Genomic DNA, 18,753 nt, shown 5'->3' on the forward strand with positions numbered 1-18,753 from the left:
AAAAGTTCAAAAGTAAAGCATTTATTCAAAATGGAGATCTTTTCTAACAACATAAGTCTTTGCAATCACTTCTTTATCAATTTAACACATCCTTGCTGAATAAAAATACATTTTAAATAATTTCTTTAAAAAAAACTGACCTCAAACTTTTGAACAGTAGCGTATAGTTAAAGTTTTTTTTATTTATTTATCTTTTTTCATATAATATAATATAAATCAGCATAGAATGATTTCTGAAGAATCATGTGACACTGAATTCTGGAGTAATGATGCTGAAAACTCCGCTTTGCATTGTAATGTTTCACAATTACATTTATTTTAGATAGCTGATCAAATAAACAGCCTTGATGCTGTAAGAAACTTATGCAAACCTGAAAAAATCGTAAGAATTTTTTTTTACATTATTATTTCGAAAAATATATATAATTAGCATTTCTTATTAAACAGATCACTGTAACATTTCAACATTTTTATTGAATTACGTCAGCTTGGAATGACTATGAAGCAGGAAGTACATTCATCGCATTACATTGAGGATATTGCAAAATCCACGTTCATTTGGAGGTGATACAATGTATTCAAGAGAACAAGCCACAAAAAGTGCGCCACCTAGAGTCTTTTAAGATTCAATACTGGAATCGTTTTAGATACTAAGCACTGCACAGTCAACGAGTCAGTAAATAAAATATTTTTAAATTACTTTTTTTTCCATCTAAACAAAAATATATTCTATACATTTGATTGCAATGGAATATCCTTCGAATATCCTTCTTTTATTATCAAATAAAAGAAATACCAAATATTGATCACAAACAAATTTTCCATATATCTGGAAACAAATCTGCTGATTTAAGACTATATGTATTAGCAGGACTGCTAAAGGGAAAAATATTTTTCAAGAGTATCCTTACATAAGGGATACACATACTTGAAATGAAAATCCATGCTTATTCATTTACCAACATAAAAACAAATGCAATGTATTATTTATAAGCGCTTCAAGATTTCTCTTTTTTCTATGCTGTGGGAAATTACAGCCCTTTGATCATAAGGGAAGGAGATGTTTTACAAAGCATAGCCACATTCCAAACAGACTATGCAAAAGAAATATACTATATCAGACAGAGCTGATGTTGATAGATGCAACAGGCAAAAAAATAAGGCTTAATGTCAGGCAGCTAAATGTGTTTTGTAGTCAGCCTAGTTACTGGAAACCCAAAGCTCTTGACTAACTGATATATCAGTGCAATACAAAGCTGTCTGCTCTGCAAAGAATACATTCCATGTTAAGACTTGTGTCAAGCACAGATCGAGAACAGTCAGAACTCTTGAATGACCCGGAAGTGATTCTCAATGGATGCTGGCTCATCCTCAAAGTGCAATTTCTGGCTTAGACAAGCACCCAGATCCTCTAGAGTCTTTATAAAGTGGCGGTGCTCTCGCCCAACCCATGCCCTCATTGGGTCACACACCTCATATGGAGTGACATGGGCGTGGATGGCCATCCCACTGGAGGCCAGCTCACCCAAAGCACACTTATCGGTCACCCACGTCTCACTGCCACCAGGGTGTCCTCCATCTAGCCAGTACATATCTGAAACACTGTCCAGAAACAACCTCAGTTCTGGATCTGCTCGAGCTCCAGCCAGCTCATACACTATCTGATTGAGAACAACACAACCTTTACTGAAGCCCACTATGGTCAGGCTGAAACCTGCAGGTAGGGGGCCAGGCTTGGATGTACCGCTCAGAGGAGGTAAAGGGTTTGGAAGGCCAGCCCGCTGCATGCTGTGACCCAGGAGTGCCCTCAGGTGGCGAACGGCTCCGTAGTCTGGAGAGTGTTCTGGTGCTCCGAATAAGTTGCTCTCTACGAAGTTCTGATAGCAGCTGAACTTGTGAAGGTACATTTGGGATGCGCGGATGATCCAGATGTGGCAGCCAGGGAAACGTTGGCCTAGGGTGAGGGCGACACGCTCCAGATTCCAGGACTGCCATGGGGCAGAGTCAGGCTGAAGGGCCATTTCCTGCTGAAAGTTCTGCATGGTAGATGAGAATGAGAAAGTTGCATGTGAAAAGGAAATGAATAGTCTGAAGGAAGAGAAATATGAAATATAACGCATTCTCAACTACACATACACTACCAGTCAAAAGTATTTGAACAGTAAGATTTTTTTAAATGTTTTTTAAAGAAGTCTCTTTTGCTCTTCAAGCTTGCATTTATTTGATCCGAAGTACAGCAAAAACAGTACAATTTTGAAATATTTTTACTATTTAAAATAACTGTTTTCTTTTTGAATATATTTTAAAATGTGATTTATTCCTGTGATTTTAAAGCTGAATTTTCAGCATCATTATTCCAGTTTTCAGTGTCACATGATCCTTCAGAAATCATTCTAATATGCTAATTTGCTCTTCAAGAAACATTTATTATCATCATCAGTATTTAAAAGTTTTACATGTTTTTCAAGATTCTTTCTCTTCCAAATATCAGTGTTTATCTGAAATAAAAAGCTTTTGTAACATTATACACTATACCATTTAAAAGCTTTTTTTTTTTTGTAAAGATAAAATGATAGAAATTAATACTTTTATTTAGCAAGGATGCTTTAAATTGACCAAAAGTGATGGTAAAGACATTTATTATGTTACAAAAGATTACTATTTCAGATAAATGCTGCTCTTCTGAACTTTCTATTCATCTAAGAAACTTGAAAAAATTCTACTCAGCTGTTTTCAACATAATAATAATAATAATAATAATAGTAAATGTTTTTGAGCAGAATATTAGAATGATTTCTGAAGGATCATGTGATTGGAGTAATGATGCAAAAAATTTAGCTTTGAAATCACAGGAATAAATTACATTTAAAAATATATTTACATAGAAAACAGTTGTTTTATATGATAAAAAATACTTCAAAATTGTATTGTTTTTGCTGTACTTTGGATCAAACAAATACAGGCTTGGTGAGCAGAGGAGACTTCTTTAAAAACATATTTTCATTCAAAAACTTTTGACTGGTAATGTAATTAAAATTTTATTTACTATTAGTAATTTCTATGAACCCTTTTAAAATTCTCATATTGATATTTATTTTATATGCCGAATATTTTCTTATATTTAAGGTTTTAATAACATTCTTCTAGAAGAAAATAGCATAGTTTTTAATAGTCCTAATAATAATAGTCTTTTCATTTATAAAAAAAAAAACCCTTCTAATCAAACATTCAATAGCTGTGGAGCTTTTACACTATAGTGTTAGTGTTTAGGGTTAGTTTTTATTTTATTTATTTAATAATTCATTAAATAAATTCATATCTTTATTCAGCAAGAAGGCATTAAATAGACAGCAAAACATTATGTAATATTAAAAAGAATTTCCATTTCAAATAAAAAAAGTTATTTGGATCTTTCTGGTTATCAAAGAATCCTGAAAAATGCATCCAGGTTTAAACAAAAGACTTGAGTAATGCTGAAAATTGCCATCACGGTAACAAATTACATTCTTAATAATATTAAAATAGAAATCAAATATTTAAAATTGTAATTACATTTCACAATGTTACTGTAATTACAAAAATGTAAATGCAAAAACTTAAAAAATAAAATAAAAGGCTTAACCAGACGTAAAATGCACAATAATGTGCATATGACATCATGAGCATCACTTCAGGTCTAAAAGAATTCAGAAATCCTCAGAAACTTTAATACATATATGCAGACTTCTGGAGTATTCTTAATACGTGTCGTGGGCCTGTTTTCAATGTCTCTAATGAAAAACTAAATATAGAGATCCAGCCCAGTCAGAAGCTAAACTATATCAAATGACTTTACTCAATAATCCAAGGGGGGTCCACAGTTTAGTATACAGTCTTTATTACTAGCAATGGTCATATATTGGATCAAATCAAGAAGTGTATAAACAATATCTAATTCCTGACTATTTCTTAACGCATTATTGATCAGAACGTAATTGAGACCAGGGCATGCAGTCAGTGGTACCATGACAGGTTCAGGACTGATGACATGCACCAACCTGAATGTCTCCAGGAAAGAAGACTACGTGATCATTTCCTTTCTTCGGCTTCTCTGTTTCATTGTCGCAGCGTCTCTGCGTTTCCGTAGCAGGTCTTAAGAGCAGAACATCATTTACGCGGTTTTGATCGTAACCGGGGACTGAAGTCAGGCGGAGCAGCTCGGGCGCAGTAGCAGCTGCGGATGTCCCGGGCCCGCACAGCCCCGCCGCGGCGGTCATTTTCCTCGCTATAGCAGCTAGCGATAAACAAGCCACAACTGATCGGATACTTCCCATAGGCAAAAGGATTATGTAGCGGCGACTGCACAACCTGCAGCATTAACATCGAAACCATCACTGCAAAACCAGAGCAAAAAATAACGCCGCATGATCCGATCTATTATCCTGCGTCCAGGATAACCCGGTGGGCATTCAGCCGTTTAACTTAAAGCGTTAATATAACAGTATAATGAAATATGTACCACGCATGTTTACATTAAACGCCGCCGAGTGGCATTTTACTGGAGCGTCACACCGTGACAACAATGCGCATGCGCGGAGTCCAAACGCGTTCGTGAACCGTGGCAGCAGCGCTAATACTTAACGCATAAGGATTGACTGCTTGAAGAACACTGTAGTGATTAATGCAACAGAACTGTGTTTAATCTAATATCCAAAACCTAATTTTCTCAAACTTCAGGAGACAGAATCTTGAATCCTGACTCTTGTCAGTTTAGTCGGTTCTTTTGAACAATTCGCGTCAGAGAATCGATTCACCAAACAAAAGTCGTCTGTAACCCAAAGAAGATACTTAATACTTATTAATGATATCTTGTGTTTATAAGCAACTTTTGTTTGGGTCGTGATAAACAAGTCGTAAACAAATTTGCAGTGGGTTTTACTTATTTTTTTAAATAGTTCAATTGGTTTATGGAGAAGTGTCGACTCAATAGAACGATTCGTTCACATTGCTAGCGGAAACAGCTGAGAGCATGTGTGCTGTTGTGGAGTCTCACGCCTTCAAGTAACATATGTGTATGAAAAACAAGTACGACGTTAGTTTTCTCTGTCAGCTATGTAAAAACATTTGTAAATAATCGTTTCTGCTTCTTTGTAGTAGCATGAGAAACTTTGGACTGTTTGACAGAAACTGATCAATATAATGTCGAGCGTTTAAACTTACACACCTTAACCCTGAAAGTTAACTCCTTTTGTCGAGAAGATTCATAAAACGTATAGAACTTAAATATTTATGACATTCTGTCAGCTAATGTACAATTTTCTAACTTTATCTGTTAAACACTGTGTAATATATTAATATCAGTCAGTGTTTTATAAGTAAGGTTATGAAATATTAACAAGAAAATTGGCTTGGAGTCTGTGGCCCTGTAAAGATAAAATGTTTCTGCTTTCTTGAGGGATGTCCTGCTCTGCTCTTGGTCGACGGCTGGTTGCGTGTCTCCTGAACATCTCAGAAGCTCGAAGAAGAGACCTGGTGGAGACAGTGGCTAAATCAGCCATCACTGACACACATGGTGAGACCTCTATGGAGCTTTTAAATTGGTTTTGAAACTTTCAAACCAAAAATTATTAAATTATATCTTAAGTCATAGGAACATTTTTGTTACATGTCACTGTAACAAAACAATCTGGATCTATTTCATTAGGAAAAAAGCGTGAAGGCATCACAGTGCTGAACATCTTCAATGATGTTGACTATAACCGCTCTGTCATCACTATTGTTGCAAGCATTGACCTAATAAGTGAGTTGCCTGTTTGTCTAGACATTTTTAATAAATGTCCAGTTGCTGAGAACAATTGCTTTGTAAGTAATGTACAAAAGAGGCCATTCTTTATTGTCGTCAATTTCAGGAGAGGCTGTGCTGTCGGCTTGTGAGCGTGCATGCTCTCTGATTGACATGAATGTCCATGAGGGCATCCACCCATGCATGGGTGCAGTGGATCTGGTGCCTCTCTATCCACTGGGGGAGGAGGTGGGCCTTGAGGATTGTGGGAAAGAGGCCCAGGGTATGTGGCCATGCATGCAAACAAGACATTTTAAAAAGCATCTTCTGAATCTCCAATTTGCAAAGTATAAATGTATGTAGTCTTAAAGTATAAATAAAATGGAAGAAAGTGCTTAAGCAGCACAAATAGCATTAGTTATATTGGGGTCAACAATTATTATTATTTTAATTATTATTATAAATGTGAATGTGTCAAGTGATTTTTCTCATCTGTATGCATCTCAGTGTTTAAGCACTGCTGTTTTCTTTCTTGTGTAGCATTAGCCACGGCTCTAACGGAACGAGTTACAGGTACCAGTGCCTTTTTGTTTGGCTGGGCAGATTCGCCTCAGTGTCGAGGTCTGGCAAAGAGGAGAAGGGAGATTGGCTGGTTCAAAAAGGTCTTGGATATGTCAACTATCAAGCCAGATGTAGGTCCACAGCCCACAAGAAGATATGGCATTACAGGTTATTTTGTTTTAAATCTACATATACAAAATATAGCAGAAAAATGAAACATCAGTGTAGATTTTGCATCACAATAAATCAACAAACCAGGGCTGCGTTTCCCAAAAGCATCGTAAGCTTAAGTACATCGTAGACCCATTGAAACCAATGGAGCTACGATCAACTTAAGCTTACGATGCTTTTGGGAAACGCAGCCCAGAACAGTTGGGTTCCAGAAGTAAAAATTCAATTCATTTTCTCCAAGAAAGAGAAGTTTTTAATGGATGTATGTTGCAACTATCAGCAGAATTAAAAAAATAAATAAATACATTAAAAAAAACTTCTAAAAATTTTACCATTTAGTAGCTAAATTCCAAGTGATTGCACCAATCGGTTATTAGATGAATATATATATATATATATATATATATATATATATATTTTTTTTTTTTTTTTTTCAATCAACGGTTTTATATTGTATAATATTTTGACGTTGTTGTTTGCAGTGCAACTGCATTGCAGTTTATTCCCTCATAAAAGATTTAGTTGGTTGGTTTGGTTCATATCCTCTAACAATTTATTGAAAAAAAAATACTTATGGAGAAAATGAATGGAAAGAATACTTTTAACCAAAGTCTTAAGGGTTTGGCATGACATGAGGGTGATTAATTATGACATTTTTGTGTGAGCTATCCCTTTAAAGGGGCCATTGGATGGCCATTTTTCACAAGTTGATATAATTCTTAGGGACTTGATAAAAAGTCTATAACAAACTTTGGTTAAAATTTCTAATTGGTAGTGTCAAGCAACGCCCTTTTTACCTTGTCAAAAACAGCCCTTTCACAGCAAGCTGTTTTGGGGCATGTCCCTTTGAATGCTAATGAGCTCTGCTCACTCCGTCCCTCCCTCCGTGGGGTGACTAGTGGTTTTCTAAGACTGTAAACTTCAGATGCATTTAGCTGCGGAACTTGCTTACAAGCACATTATTAAGAAAGGCAATGATTGAATGAATCTGAGAATGGCTTAATCTGAGAAAGGGGTTATAATTTATAGGGATTTAAAAAAAACTGGGTGGATTTTTATCATTATAGGGTGATTGTGTACACACTGCCAACACACATTTCTGTTCAAACAACATGTAAAACTGAATTTTGCATCCGATGACCCCTTTAAGGGAGTGTTTCAATTATTTGAATCACAATTTTAACCTCTGAATAAAATAAAAAAATAAATAACAGTTATTTAATTTGCAGGTGTTGGAGCCAGCCCCTACGTCATGAATTGTAACGTGACCATTGATACCCAGGATCTGGCCCTGGGGCGAATTGTGGCTTCATCAATCCGTGAATCCAGTCCTGGTGGTATCCCTGGAGTTCAGGTTATGGCTCTACCACATGAAGGTGCTGTGGAGATCGCTTGCAATGTGGAGAGTGTTCAGGGTGGTCCTCCATCATCTTCATCTAATGGTGAGGAGAAATGGCCAAACTTCACCATTGGAGGGCAAAACTTCTGCCATGCTCCAGCCTCACTTATCACAGCACGGGTAGCAGAACTGGCTAGACACCATGGAGTGGGCATCAAGGGTACGGCCCTGGTGGGCTTTACCCCACGTGAGTGTCAGAGACTGGCAGAGGGAGCCCTCTCAAATGGCATTGGAGAGTTCTGGAAAGAGCTGCAGCATGTGCACATGTGAACAAGCCAAAAGCTTTCACTACTACGCTAAACTAATCAATGGTTAATTAGAGAGCTATGGAAGCCTGTTCCTGTTACTGAAGAAAAAATGCAACAAAAGTAATTGCAACTTTTTTTCTCAGAATAAACTCGCAATTCGGACTTTTCTCACAATGGAGTTTCTATCTCGCAATTTTGACTTTACTTTATAACTGGCAATTGAGTTTATATCACGCAGTTCTGAGAAAAAAAGTCAGAATTGTGAAATCTCAATTATGACTATAACTCGCAATTGTAAGTTTATAACTCACAACTGTGAGTTTATATCACAAATCTGACTTTATTTCTCACAGTTGATTTTATAGTCAGAATTGTGAGTTATATCTCAATTCTGACATTATAACACAATTGTAAGTTTGTTTCTCGCAGCTGAGTTTATATCACACAATTCTAAGTCAGAATTGTTTATATCTCGCAATTCTGACTATAACTCACAATTGTAAGTTTTTATCTTGCAATTCTTATTTATAAGTTGCAATCGCAAGTTTATATCATGCAATTCTGATTTTATTTCTCAGAATTGAGTTTATCACGCTATTCTGAGAAAAAAATTGAGAATTGTGAGTTTATATCTCACAATTGTAAGTTTATATCACGCTATTCTGAGAAAAATTTAGAATTGTGAGTTTATATCTTACAATTCTGTTTTTATAACTCATAATTGCTCATTTATATCACGCAATTCTGACTGTTTCTCACTACTGCAAGTTTATATTACAATTCTGACTTTATAACTTTCAGTTTTGACTTTAAATCTCTTAATTTTGAGGAAAAAAGTCAGAATTGTCAGATAAAAAGTTGCAATAACCTTTTTTTTTCATAGAGAGCATTGGCTGAGCCATCAACAACACAACTATTTAGTTACAGTAAACAGTGTTTAAAAGGATATTTCAGCCAAAAGTAACACATCTGTCCATTTACTCACCCTCATATCACTCCAACACCTGTTTGTCTTTTGTCCTTCTGTGGAACACAAAAAAAGAATTTTAAGAATGGTGATAACCATGAACTTTCACCATATGTACAAAAACGCTGGGACATTTTTCCAAATATCACCTTTAGAGTTCTACAGAATAAAGTAATGGAGGTTTGGAATGACCTGAGGGTGAGTAAATTACAGAATTTTCATTCAGTCTCCTTTAATAGTATTCATATTTTTACAATGTGAATTTCAGCTTTTAATGAACTCTAATCTTAAAAAAACTTAAAACACCTGATTATAATCTGATTTTTTATGTCAGTTTAAGTGGTAATGCAAAAAAGGTCTAGATTCTGGGAATGATCAAATAGGACAAACATACTAAAGCTTGAAATAACTATTATATTGTGAATTAATTGTTAATGGAAATATGTGATTATTACGTGCTTGGAATATACTTTTAATTGCTGCTTTTGAAGCAGTTATGTGCAAAAGGTAGTTTCATGAATGTAAAGGTTTTAATGGCATAATATGGGTTCATTTATCCTTCTAGTTCATCACATGATGTTCTGCTCATAGGTGTATATATAATTATACAAAGGGTAATTAGGCCAGAGCAGTTTGACCACCCCTTGATGATCTCATTCAGAGAGTTACGGATGTCAGATCTGGGACATTTAGGTGATTTAGTGCTTGAGGGAGGAAGGGAGGAACCCTCTTCTATTGCTAACATACTAGATTACACGTACTATTACAAAAATGCATTGAAAGAATATCAGGGCTAGCAAGTACAGACAGCAATAGGAAGACTAATTTCACAAGCTGCTGAGATTGACCTCACTTTTCAGAGGAACAAGAATTCTGAAAAACATGTTTGGTGCAAGTTTGTGCATGACTGAGCTGATTACAAAAACTAAGCCCTGGAATCCTGACTTTATGTATGCTTCCATCTGGAGGAGGAATATATTGTCAAACAGGGACAGTCTTTTGCATAAAGACGGTCAAATTAAACGAAATGTGGTGCTTTAAACATAAGATTCCACATGTGTTTTTCACTTTTGTGCTGCATTAGTGTTGCCAAAGATCAAAAACTGTCAAAAACACAGAAAATAAAGTACAGTAAGCACTAATGCCTAAATTCAGGCAATTCAGGGACACTGCGCAGCTGCAAAACTATTACTGAAGCCACAGTTTTGACTTTCTGTGATCAGTTTTATGATATGATAATGATATAGCTTCCCATATAAGGTCACAACACTATACATTACAATTGTATAGCATGTTATCAGATATCAGTGCTATAATGCCCTGACAATCCTCTTTAAAGTTCAGGAATTTTCACAAGAATGAAGCACAACTTAAATCAACACATTCATGAAAGAAACTCATCTAGCCACCAACACAAAATTGGAGTGCATTTTACAGTCAAATAATCCAGCTGTTTTTCTTGACAATAAACCCCTGGCTCATATTTTAATAGTGCTTGCAACCTAACCACAAACACAACAACTGGCAAAAATGTCTAAATGAAAAGCAATGCTATTAAAAATATTAACTATTAAATTACATATTAGACCGTATCTTAATAATACGGTCATATATTGCACAATCCATGTTCAAGGAAATCAACTGATCTGGGTCCTGCATTGGCACTGGAAATATAAAAACATCCAGTAACATATGTTACCTGGCACAACGAATGAATATACTGACACTTCATTCAGCTGACAAGAAGTTGTGTGCTATACCACAAACTGGGAAAACTTTCAAATCCTTTCAGAGTCATATTAACTTTCTTTACCAGAAGCATTAAACATTCTACACTGTGCAAACAACACTTTGGGTAGATGCATTAGTGTGTTCTAATATGTATTAGAACTGTTGGGGTAACTGAAATAAAACTTACTAATTGATACGTATATGCAGATGTAACATTAAATGTATATATGTGACCCTGGACCACAAAACCAGTCTTAAGTCGCTGGGGTATGTTTGTAGCAATAGCCAAAAATACATTACATGGGTCAAAATTATTGATTTTTCTTTTATGCCACAAATCATTAGGAAATTAAGTAAAGATCATGTTCCATGAAGATTTTTTGTAAAATTCCTACTGTAAATGTATCAAAATGTAATTTTTGATTAGTAATATGCATTGTTAAGAACCTAATTTGGACAACTTTAAAGGTGATTTTTTTGCACCCTCAGATTCCAGATTTTCAAATAGATGTATCTCGGCCAAATATTGTCCTATCCTAACAAACCATACATCAATAGAAAGCTTATTTACTGAGCTTTCATATTATATATACATCTCAGTTTTGTAAAATTTAACCTTATGACTGGTTTTGTGGTCCAGGGTCACATATAACAAAACGTACACAAAGGTGTTACAGTATACAGTTGTAAAAGTTTACATACACCTTGCAGAATCTGCAAAATGGTAATTATTTCAAGAAAATAAGAGGGATCATACAAAAATTGCATGTTATTTTTTTAGTACTGACCTGAATAAGATTCACACAAAAGATGTTTACATATAGTCCACAAGAGAAAATAAGTTCAATTTATAAAAAAATTACCCTGTTCAAAAGTTCACATGCACTTGATTCTTAATACTGTGTTGTTACCGGAATGATTCCCATCTGTGTTATTTTTTATTTAGTGATCATTGTTCATGAGCTTCTTCTTTGTCCTGAATGGTTAAACTGCCCGCTGTTCTTTAGAAAAATCCTTCAGGTCCCACAAATTCTTTGGTTTTTCAGCATTTTTGTGTATTTGAACCCATTCTGACAATGACTCTGACAATGATTTTAAAATCTTTTCACACTGAGGGGACTCATATGCAACTACTGCAGAAGGTTCAAATGCTCACTGATGCTTTAGAAGGAAACACGTTGCATTAAGCTGGGGGTGTAAACTTTTGAACATTATGAAGATGTGTACATTTTTTTTATTTTGCCTAAATACATATTTTTTTTCATTTAGTACTGCCCTTCCCTGAAGCTACAGAAGATACGTACATGTTTCCCAGAAGACAAAAGTTTATTTAACCCTGATCTTCAAATTCAATAAGTTTTCACCCCCCACCACAGCTCCTTCCTTCCAAAGTATCAGTAAGCGTTTGAACCTCTGTAATAGTTTTGAGTCCCTCAGTTGATCTCAAAATCATAGTCATTGTTGGGAAGTGACAAATATACAAAAATACTGAAAAACCAAAGAACTTGTGGGACCTAAAGGATTTTTCTGTAGAACAGCAGGCAGTTTGAACAACTCAGCACAACTATCATTAAACAAAAAACAAAGCTGTGTACAAAGAATAAAGTGTAGGTAATCTGGGGTCATTTTTATAAATACGAACATTTTTTTCTCTTGTGGACTATATGCAAACATCAACTATGTGAAACATCTTATTCAGGTCAGTACTAAATAAAAAATGCATTTTGTACGGGCCCTCTTGTTTTGGTAAACTAACACTTTACAGATTCGCATTGTGTATGTAAACTGATTTCAACTATATGCCGAATATTTCAGTATAGTTACATTCTTATTTAGTGTAAATGGCACTCAAAAGATCAAGTAGAACAATTACAACAACCACCACAGGGATCTTTTTCCCGACATTTGTTCTTGATTTATTCCTAATTAAATAATCCTAAGTGTTCAATCAAACTATCACCTTTCCTTTCGCACGGTCACTTCTGGTAATTTTTTTTGGCCAAAGGGGTGGGGAGCACCCATATAGTCATCAGTCACTTAGAAGTTCATTCCCCAGTTTGCAACAGCAGTTAATCATTCCTGAATCACATGACAATGCATTCACTATAAATTAACAGAAGAAAGTGCATCGAGTGTTCAAGTAGGGTGTATAGTTCAACAACACATTTAGGGAAAGGAAATAAATGATGGGCCACTGAACCGGCACTCAACGAGTGTATGCAGAGCTTTAACTGTAACAAGTTGAATTCTAACCTTTTGTGATAGACAAATAATCATACTATGCAAATTTTGGCAAATGACAAAGCAAAAAGCACAGGTGGCAAAACCGTAACATTGAACCTCGTTTCTAAATTGGCAGTATTGTTTTGGGTATTGTACGGATGGTTTGTGGAAGGATTTTTAGGGAGGAGTGAGAACATGGAAGTGGTTTTGCAGTCTCATCTCTTTGAAGCCCTTCTTGGGTCCCTGCCATTGCTAATGGTAACTGTGGGTTTTGATGGAGCAGGGGGTCCCCCTGCGTTTACTGGGGGTGGTCCATTGCCTGGAACACGCCCATTTTGTCTTCCTGGAGCCCCGTAATTGGGATCCCGAGGCACAGGCGCAGCACTGTTATTGGGAAATACTGGCACAGTACCATTTCCTGTTGGACAAATAGTTAAGGTCACAGAGTTAATCAACATATCAGAAACGTCATAATAGGTGTTAACAGCTCATACTCTAGCTGCATCATTATGCAGATGTTTATCAAAAGCAACTTACAGTATGCCAATGATAGGTACAAACAGGAGCGGGATCTCAGTAATTCTAATTTCTGAGATTGAACCTGCAACCTTCGTTAGCAGATCAGATTCCAAACCGTTAAGCTACCACTACAAAATCAGCACTCAGACTGTGCAAACTGCTAGTCATATTGGCTCACCTGTCTGCGCAGGAGTACCTGCATTTTGATTTGGTGGAGAATTTCCCCGCTGTTCTTTACCCTATTGAGATGACGAGAGATAACATTGTGTTGACTTTAGTCATAAACAGCACCTCATATCATGAAGTTTAATGGCTCAGTATTTGAATGTGCAGCAGAAGTGAAAGCAAATGCAATTACTCCTACATTTCAATTTCTCTGTTCTAAAGCAACTTTAAATTGAAATACAATCCTTTGTTTTTCCACAATAACTGAAGCAAATTTAGGCATGCAAATAAATGAAAGGAAGTACGTTCACTGAGGCATCACACTGAAGTGCCCTTTTGCATAAACAGGAAGACTGGACTCACCGCCTTGTTCTGCTGGTTAGCTTGTGCTAGCAGCTCTGGATTCGGTTCACTGAAATTAGGAACCTCTGAATACACCATACAGAACCTGTGAAAGACAATACAATATAAAATTTGTTTTTAATTACTTAACATTTACATTGACCTTGCTGGTGCAATACATATTTACGTGAATCATACAAATATACAATGCAATTTAGTGGTGATCAGTGAGACAATGGCTGAAATTGGGTTTCCACACCTTTTGCCCAATACATCTGCCATGTTTTGAGCAGAAATACTATTAAGGGCTAGATTTACAAACAGGTTGCACCAGCGCAAACCATATTTTGGCTTTAAAAAAATAGTAGTATCAGATTAAGACGTGCAGTAAAGAATAAGCGCTGAAAAGGTGTCGACAGTTATTTTTGCGCCTGACCTTATTGAATATGCATTTGTAGGAGTCTCCCTTTCAGACGCAAAATTTATGGGAGGAGAGTATTCAAATAAATCACGCAACGCAATTTACTAATGTGTGCACTCATCAGATTTCTGGTATTTGCGCTGGTTATGATGGAAATTATCTGGCTGCGTTTGTTCTTTAATGTGCGCATTGTTAGTAAAGTCACACACAGAAATGTGCTCTAATGCTAATTTGCCCGGTTTAGTAAATCTGGCCCTAAAACTTAGGGCCAGATTTACCTGAGTAAAGCATAAAACCAAATTTATATCTCACTACAGCCTATGGGTGTCCAATTACACTCCTGGAGACACTTTCCTGCAGACTTCAGCTCCAACATGCTTAAACGCACAGTTTCAGGTGTGTTTAAAGAAGGTTGAAGCTAAACTCTGAAAGTGACACTCCAAGAACAAGTCTGGATACCCATCCTATAGACATTTCCATAGATTTTCCATTCTTGGAAATGGAGTATATTAAAATGAGCTTTACAGGTTTCTCCTTGGTCATGGAAACCCTTATTCTTATTCTGACACAAGGATTTATTACCATTTCAGATTGTCTGCCAAGTGGACATGGTTATTGCCCAACACAGATAAACCAAAAAGACAATAAACGTGGCAAATGATTATATTACGAGAGACAATATGCAATACTTACTCTCCTATTTTCTGTAAGTCTCCTCCTCGTCCAGTGTACAGTGTAAGGCACCCCTTCCAGATTGAGGCATATCTAGCAGACACAAATATTTCCAAGTTGAATCAAACAGATCATCTGTACCCAATGCAACATGTCCATAAGCCTTAATTCATATTTATCCTCGTTACATTTTTCTAAATCTAGAAGAGCTGTGGCAATGATGCTTCAAGAGACCTACCTGGAAAGCTACCTGAAAAACTGTGCAAGTGCACCTAGGGAAAAAGCTCCTTTAAATGCAGAGGATGGTCACAAAAAAAATGTTGATTTTAGTTAATTGATAAAGAAAATCTATATATTTAGACATTTTGACAGCATCCTCATTTTACACAAGTGTTGTAGAGGTAGGTCTCTTGAAGCATCTTGGAGATGTTGCCACAGTTCTCCTGTATGTTGATATCTCTCAGTTTGTTCCTGTTTTTTCATGTCATTCCAGACAGACTGGATGATGATGATGATGATGAGATCAGATCTCTGTGTGGAGCACTGGCTGTTGTCAGACTCCTTGTGCAAACAAAAATCTCACTGGATTTTAACAATTAATGCAAAATGAATGTTTGGAAATGTAAACTTATATTTCTTACGGACACACTACAGCAAGAAATAGAGCTGGTGAAAATACTAGTGTTCTAATATTTTTGGCCACCATTGTACATCACCGTTACTGCCTTACAAGATGCTCAAAGCATTTTAGACCAGTTTGAAAGAGCAAGTTGCCAGGGGTGTGTCTGATTGACAACCCAATAGCTGAACGTGGTTTAAAGTGTCCAAGGTCTGAATAAATTACACAGACAAATAGGAGGTGGTTCGTACCCTCTCGTAAGGCGAATGATGTCCCCGGGCTGGATGAGGCTGCCCAGCTCATCCCACACAGAGATGGCGATGCTGCCGCTCTTATCCGCCACTCTGCATGAGCGCACCTCGTGCCCGTCCTTTGTCTTCGTCACCCGACCTGCGCGTGCACAGCAAAGTTCACAGTCAATACTAAACCTTAACAAAACTAGTAAAAACACACACACATATACTTGCGTTACACGACGGCAGATGCGTGAAAAATCAAAGCTACAAGAACACAGCAACAGAGGCATCAAAGCGCAACGTTAGACATGTTAATCATCAATGTTAGCTGGGAGGAATTAGCTCCTCTCGTGCTAATAAACGGTCTTGAGGGGCACAACAGCGAATCCACTTACCGATTTCCAAAACTATAAAGACGATATTAAGGTTTTTCGATCCGGGCTTTACATCTTTAATCAAGATCACAGCTTCGTTGGAGATATTCGACATTTCTGAGAGCTGATGTGGAGGCTAGCACACCGGCTAGCGAAACCACAGCTGTGCGAGAGGATTTCTTGATCTAAAGCTAAATCTGTACTCTGAGTGGGTTGTTTTATTTGCCAGATAAACTTCACTTGGCAAATAAACTTTGTTTACAAAACCCCTTTGGAAAGGCTGAGGTGTTTCTAGCATAACATTTGAGGCAGTTTGTTTTCACACTTCACCATCGAGCTAAAGGAATAAAAGCAAGAGGGGAAATATTACCTCCTCTACGATTAAAACTATTCGTATAAACAAACAAGAGTCAATTCGTTTTCCAGACAGATATTTTAGACTTCATTCTGTTCTAAACCTAAACTCTTAAGACTTCGCTTTTAATTCTGCCAGTGTTTAAAATGTCTAGCATCCAGATTCATTTATACTGAGTCACTGTCTTTCTGTTAGCCTACACTATCAATACACGACGTCAAATTAAGAAATAGCTATGAAAATGGACGTTTTCTGTACATAAACGTGCCGGTTATGTTGCGGGTTGCGTTTTAAACCGTGGCAGTGAGTTCAGTCACATACACTGCCGGTCAAACTGAAAACTAACGCGTCTCTTCATTTCTCCCTCAACACGAAAATCATTCATCTGGTGTCAATTTGACATTTAAAAGCTAAAGCGACGAGACAGTTAACCTAAAAACGGATGTCAGCCATTACAACTACAGCTGCCTAACTTGTCTAACTAACTAATGTGCGTTATGAGCAGTTAAACAACTAACTGATGGCCCTTCGAATTTATATAAGTATAACATGTTTTCTACATGTGTAACACGGCAAGCTTACTAAGAAAGAGAATTAAAAAAGAAAACATTGTCGCAAAACAGGGGAACTCTCTTTTCACAGTGCTATCTGCCTCTCCCTCACTAACAAAGCGTCTGACCTGCGCCAGTGTGTGTTCGGTTCTTTAAATTCTACCGGATGTACCATCTCAGTGTTTCGCGGGGGTGTTCAAAATGTGGTATAGGCGTCAAATACACACATGCGATTTTACTATACGCACATTTGCGTGAACAGACATTACACGAGTTACTCATATTGACCAGTATCATTAACACCGCACAGAAACAAAAGTTTTAGAAACTCAAGTGTTGGTTTTTACCGTGTTCTTATTACATTGAGCTCATTCTGATTGGACACTGTGAAGAATGTGTCCACATGGATAGGAAATAACCACACTCCGTTTCCTTGTAGGATTGTCGACGTTGTGTAATATGATTTGATTACACGTTCCAAAATATTTCAAAAGGTATTTGCGTTGCATCATCACCTCAGTAATCCAATAACGTAGAGAGTGTTGGCAGTTACAACCCGTTGTTTTTACAGTTGTGCTGTTTTTAAGGGTTGGGTCCATTTTGTATATGAGTCGACCCCTGGATATCAATGAATACCAATGAAATGCAGTTAAACCAGCGTTGGCGTTAACATCAAGGAAATTAAAACAAGTTTAAAAAGACGTAGATAATTTCAAAAACGTGCTTCCTCATGTTAAGTGTGTTGCTTTTCGATTCAAAGTGTAAAAACACGACTGATTTACTAGCTATATTTAGATTGTCATGAATTTTTACACATGAAGATAACATGTATAAACGTTTTAAGGGGTTTAGCAACAATATTTTTTTCAGTTTGGGGCTCACACGCGCGAAAATAGAAAGCCGTCACGAACAGGATTCGAACCTGTGCGGGGAAACCCCATTGGATTTCGAGTCCAACGCCTTAACCTCTCGGCCACCGTGACGCCATTTTTGATTCTTGTAAATAGGATATAAACCCAGAATCTGCGAAACGATTACTATATTATATGTAATTATTTTTGTACCTTTTTTTCAAATCACAATCTGATAAGGTATTTATAATACTTATATTTCGTTAAGAAATAACTATATTTATAGTTTCACGGGTTTATGTTTGATATTTGTCGATAGATGAAAATTGACGACATTCGGCCACACGGTGGAGACAACATCATCTAATACATTTTAAAAATCCAGTTCCAAAATCCAACTAAGTCCAAAGGGGATAATAAAAATAATAACAATATTAATAGCAGTACATTTTGATGCGTTCCTTCTAAACATTTTCCTTTGAATGAAATATCTTCTCTTTATGGCACATATAATCTCAGCTCTTCTGTACCTCCTTACATATTTTACACCGTCACTAGAAGTTGTCGGTACTTCAAAACACCCCCTT

At 36.5% G+C, this 18,753-nt stretch overlaps 3 protein-coding genes and 1 non-coding gene across 4 annotated transcripts; 1 reads left to right on the forward strand and 3 right to left on the reverse strand.

Annotated features, from left to right (window-relative positions):
• Positions 1-454: 454 nt before the first annotated feature.
• Positions 455-4,558, reverse strand: c8h2orf69 (chromosome 8 C2orf69 homolog). The gene is given in 3 exon segments (XM_073845266.1): positions 455-2,036; positions 4,038-4,322; positions 4,324-4,558. Coding segments are annotated over 3 exon segments (1,050 nt in total). The 5' UTR covers positions 4,372-4,558; the 3' UTR covers positions 455-1,319.
• A 404-nt stretch (positions 4,559-4,962) lies between these two features.
• Positions 4,963-10,154, forward strand: ftcdnl1 (formiminotransferase cyclodeaminase N-terminal like 1). The gene is made up of 6 exons (XM_073845267.1): positions 4,963-5,064; positions 5,435-5,551; positions 5,684-5,779; positions 5,889-6,044; positions 6,302-6,490; positions 7,723-10,154. The coding sequence occupies exons 2-6, from the start codon at positions 5,437-5,439 to the stop codon at positions 8,160-8,162; spliced, it is 996 nt and encodes a 331-aa protein (XP_073701368.1). The 5' UTR covers positions 4,963-5,064; positions 5,435-5,436; the 3' UTR covers positions 8,163-10,154.
• Positions 10,155-12,728: 2,574 nt separating this feature from the next.
• Positions 12,729-17,419, reverse strand: nabp1a (nucleic acid binding protein 1a). Its single transcript, XM_073845268.1, has 6 exons — positions 16,431-17,419; positions 16,051-16,189; positions 15,202-15,273; positions 14,109-14,193; positions 13,759-13,819; positions 12,729-13,479 (listed from the first exon to the last, which is right to left on the reverse strand). The coding sequence occupies exons 1-6, from the start codon at positions 16,522-16,524 to the stop codon at positions 13,277-13,279; spliced, it is 654 nt and encodes a 217-aa protein (XP_073701369.1). The 5' UTR covers positions 16,525-17,419; the 3' UTR covers positions 12,729-13,276.
• A 797-nt stretch (positions 17,420-18,216) lies between these two features.
• On the reverse strand, positions 18,217-18,298 carry trnas-cga (transfer RNA serine (anticodon CGA)). The gene has a single exon. It is a non-coding gene; the product is annotated as a tRNA-Ser (tRNA).
• Between the last annotated feature and the right edge of the window lie 455 nt (positions 18,299-18,753).

The sequence above is a fragment of the Garra rufa genome, chromosome 8 (genome assembly GCF_049309525.1).
Source record: "Garra rufa chromosome 8, GarRuf1.0, whole genome shotgun sequence".
NCBI lineage: Eukaryota > Metazoa > Chordata > Actinopteri > Cypriniformes > Cyprinidae > Garra > Garra rufa.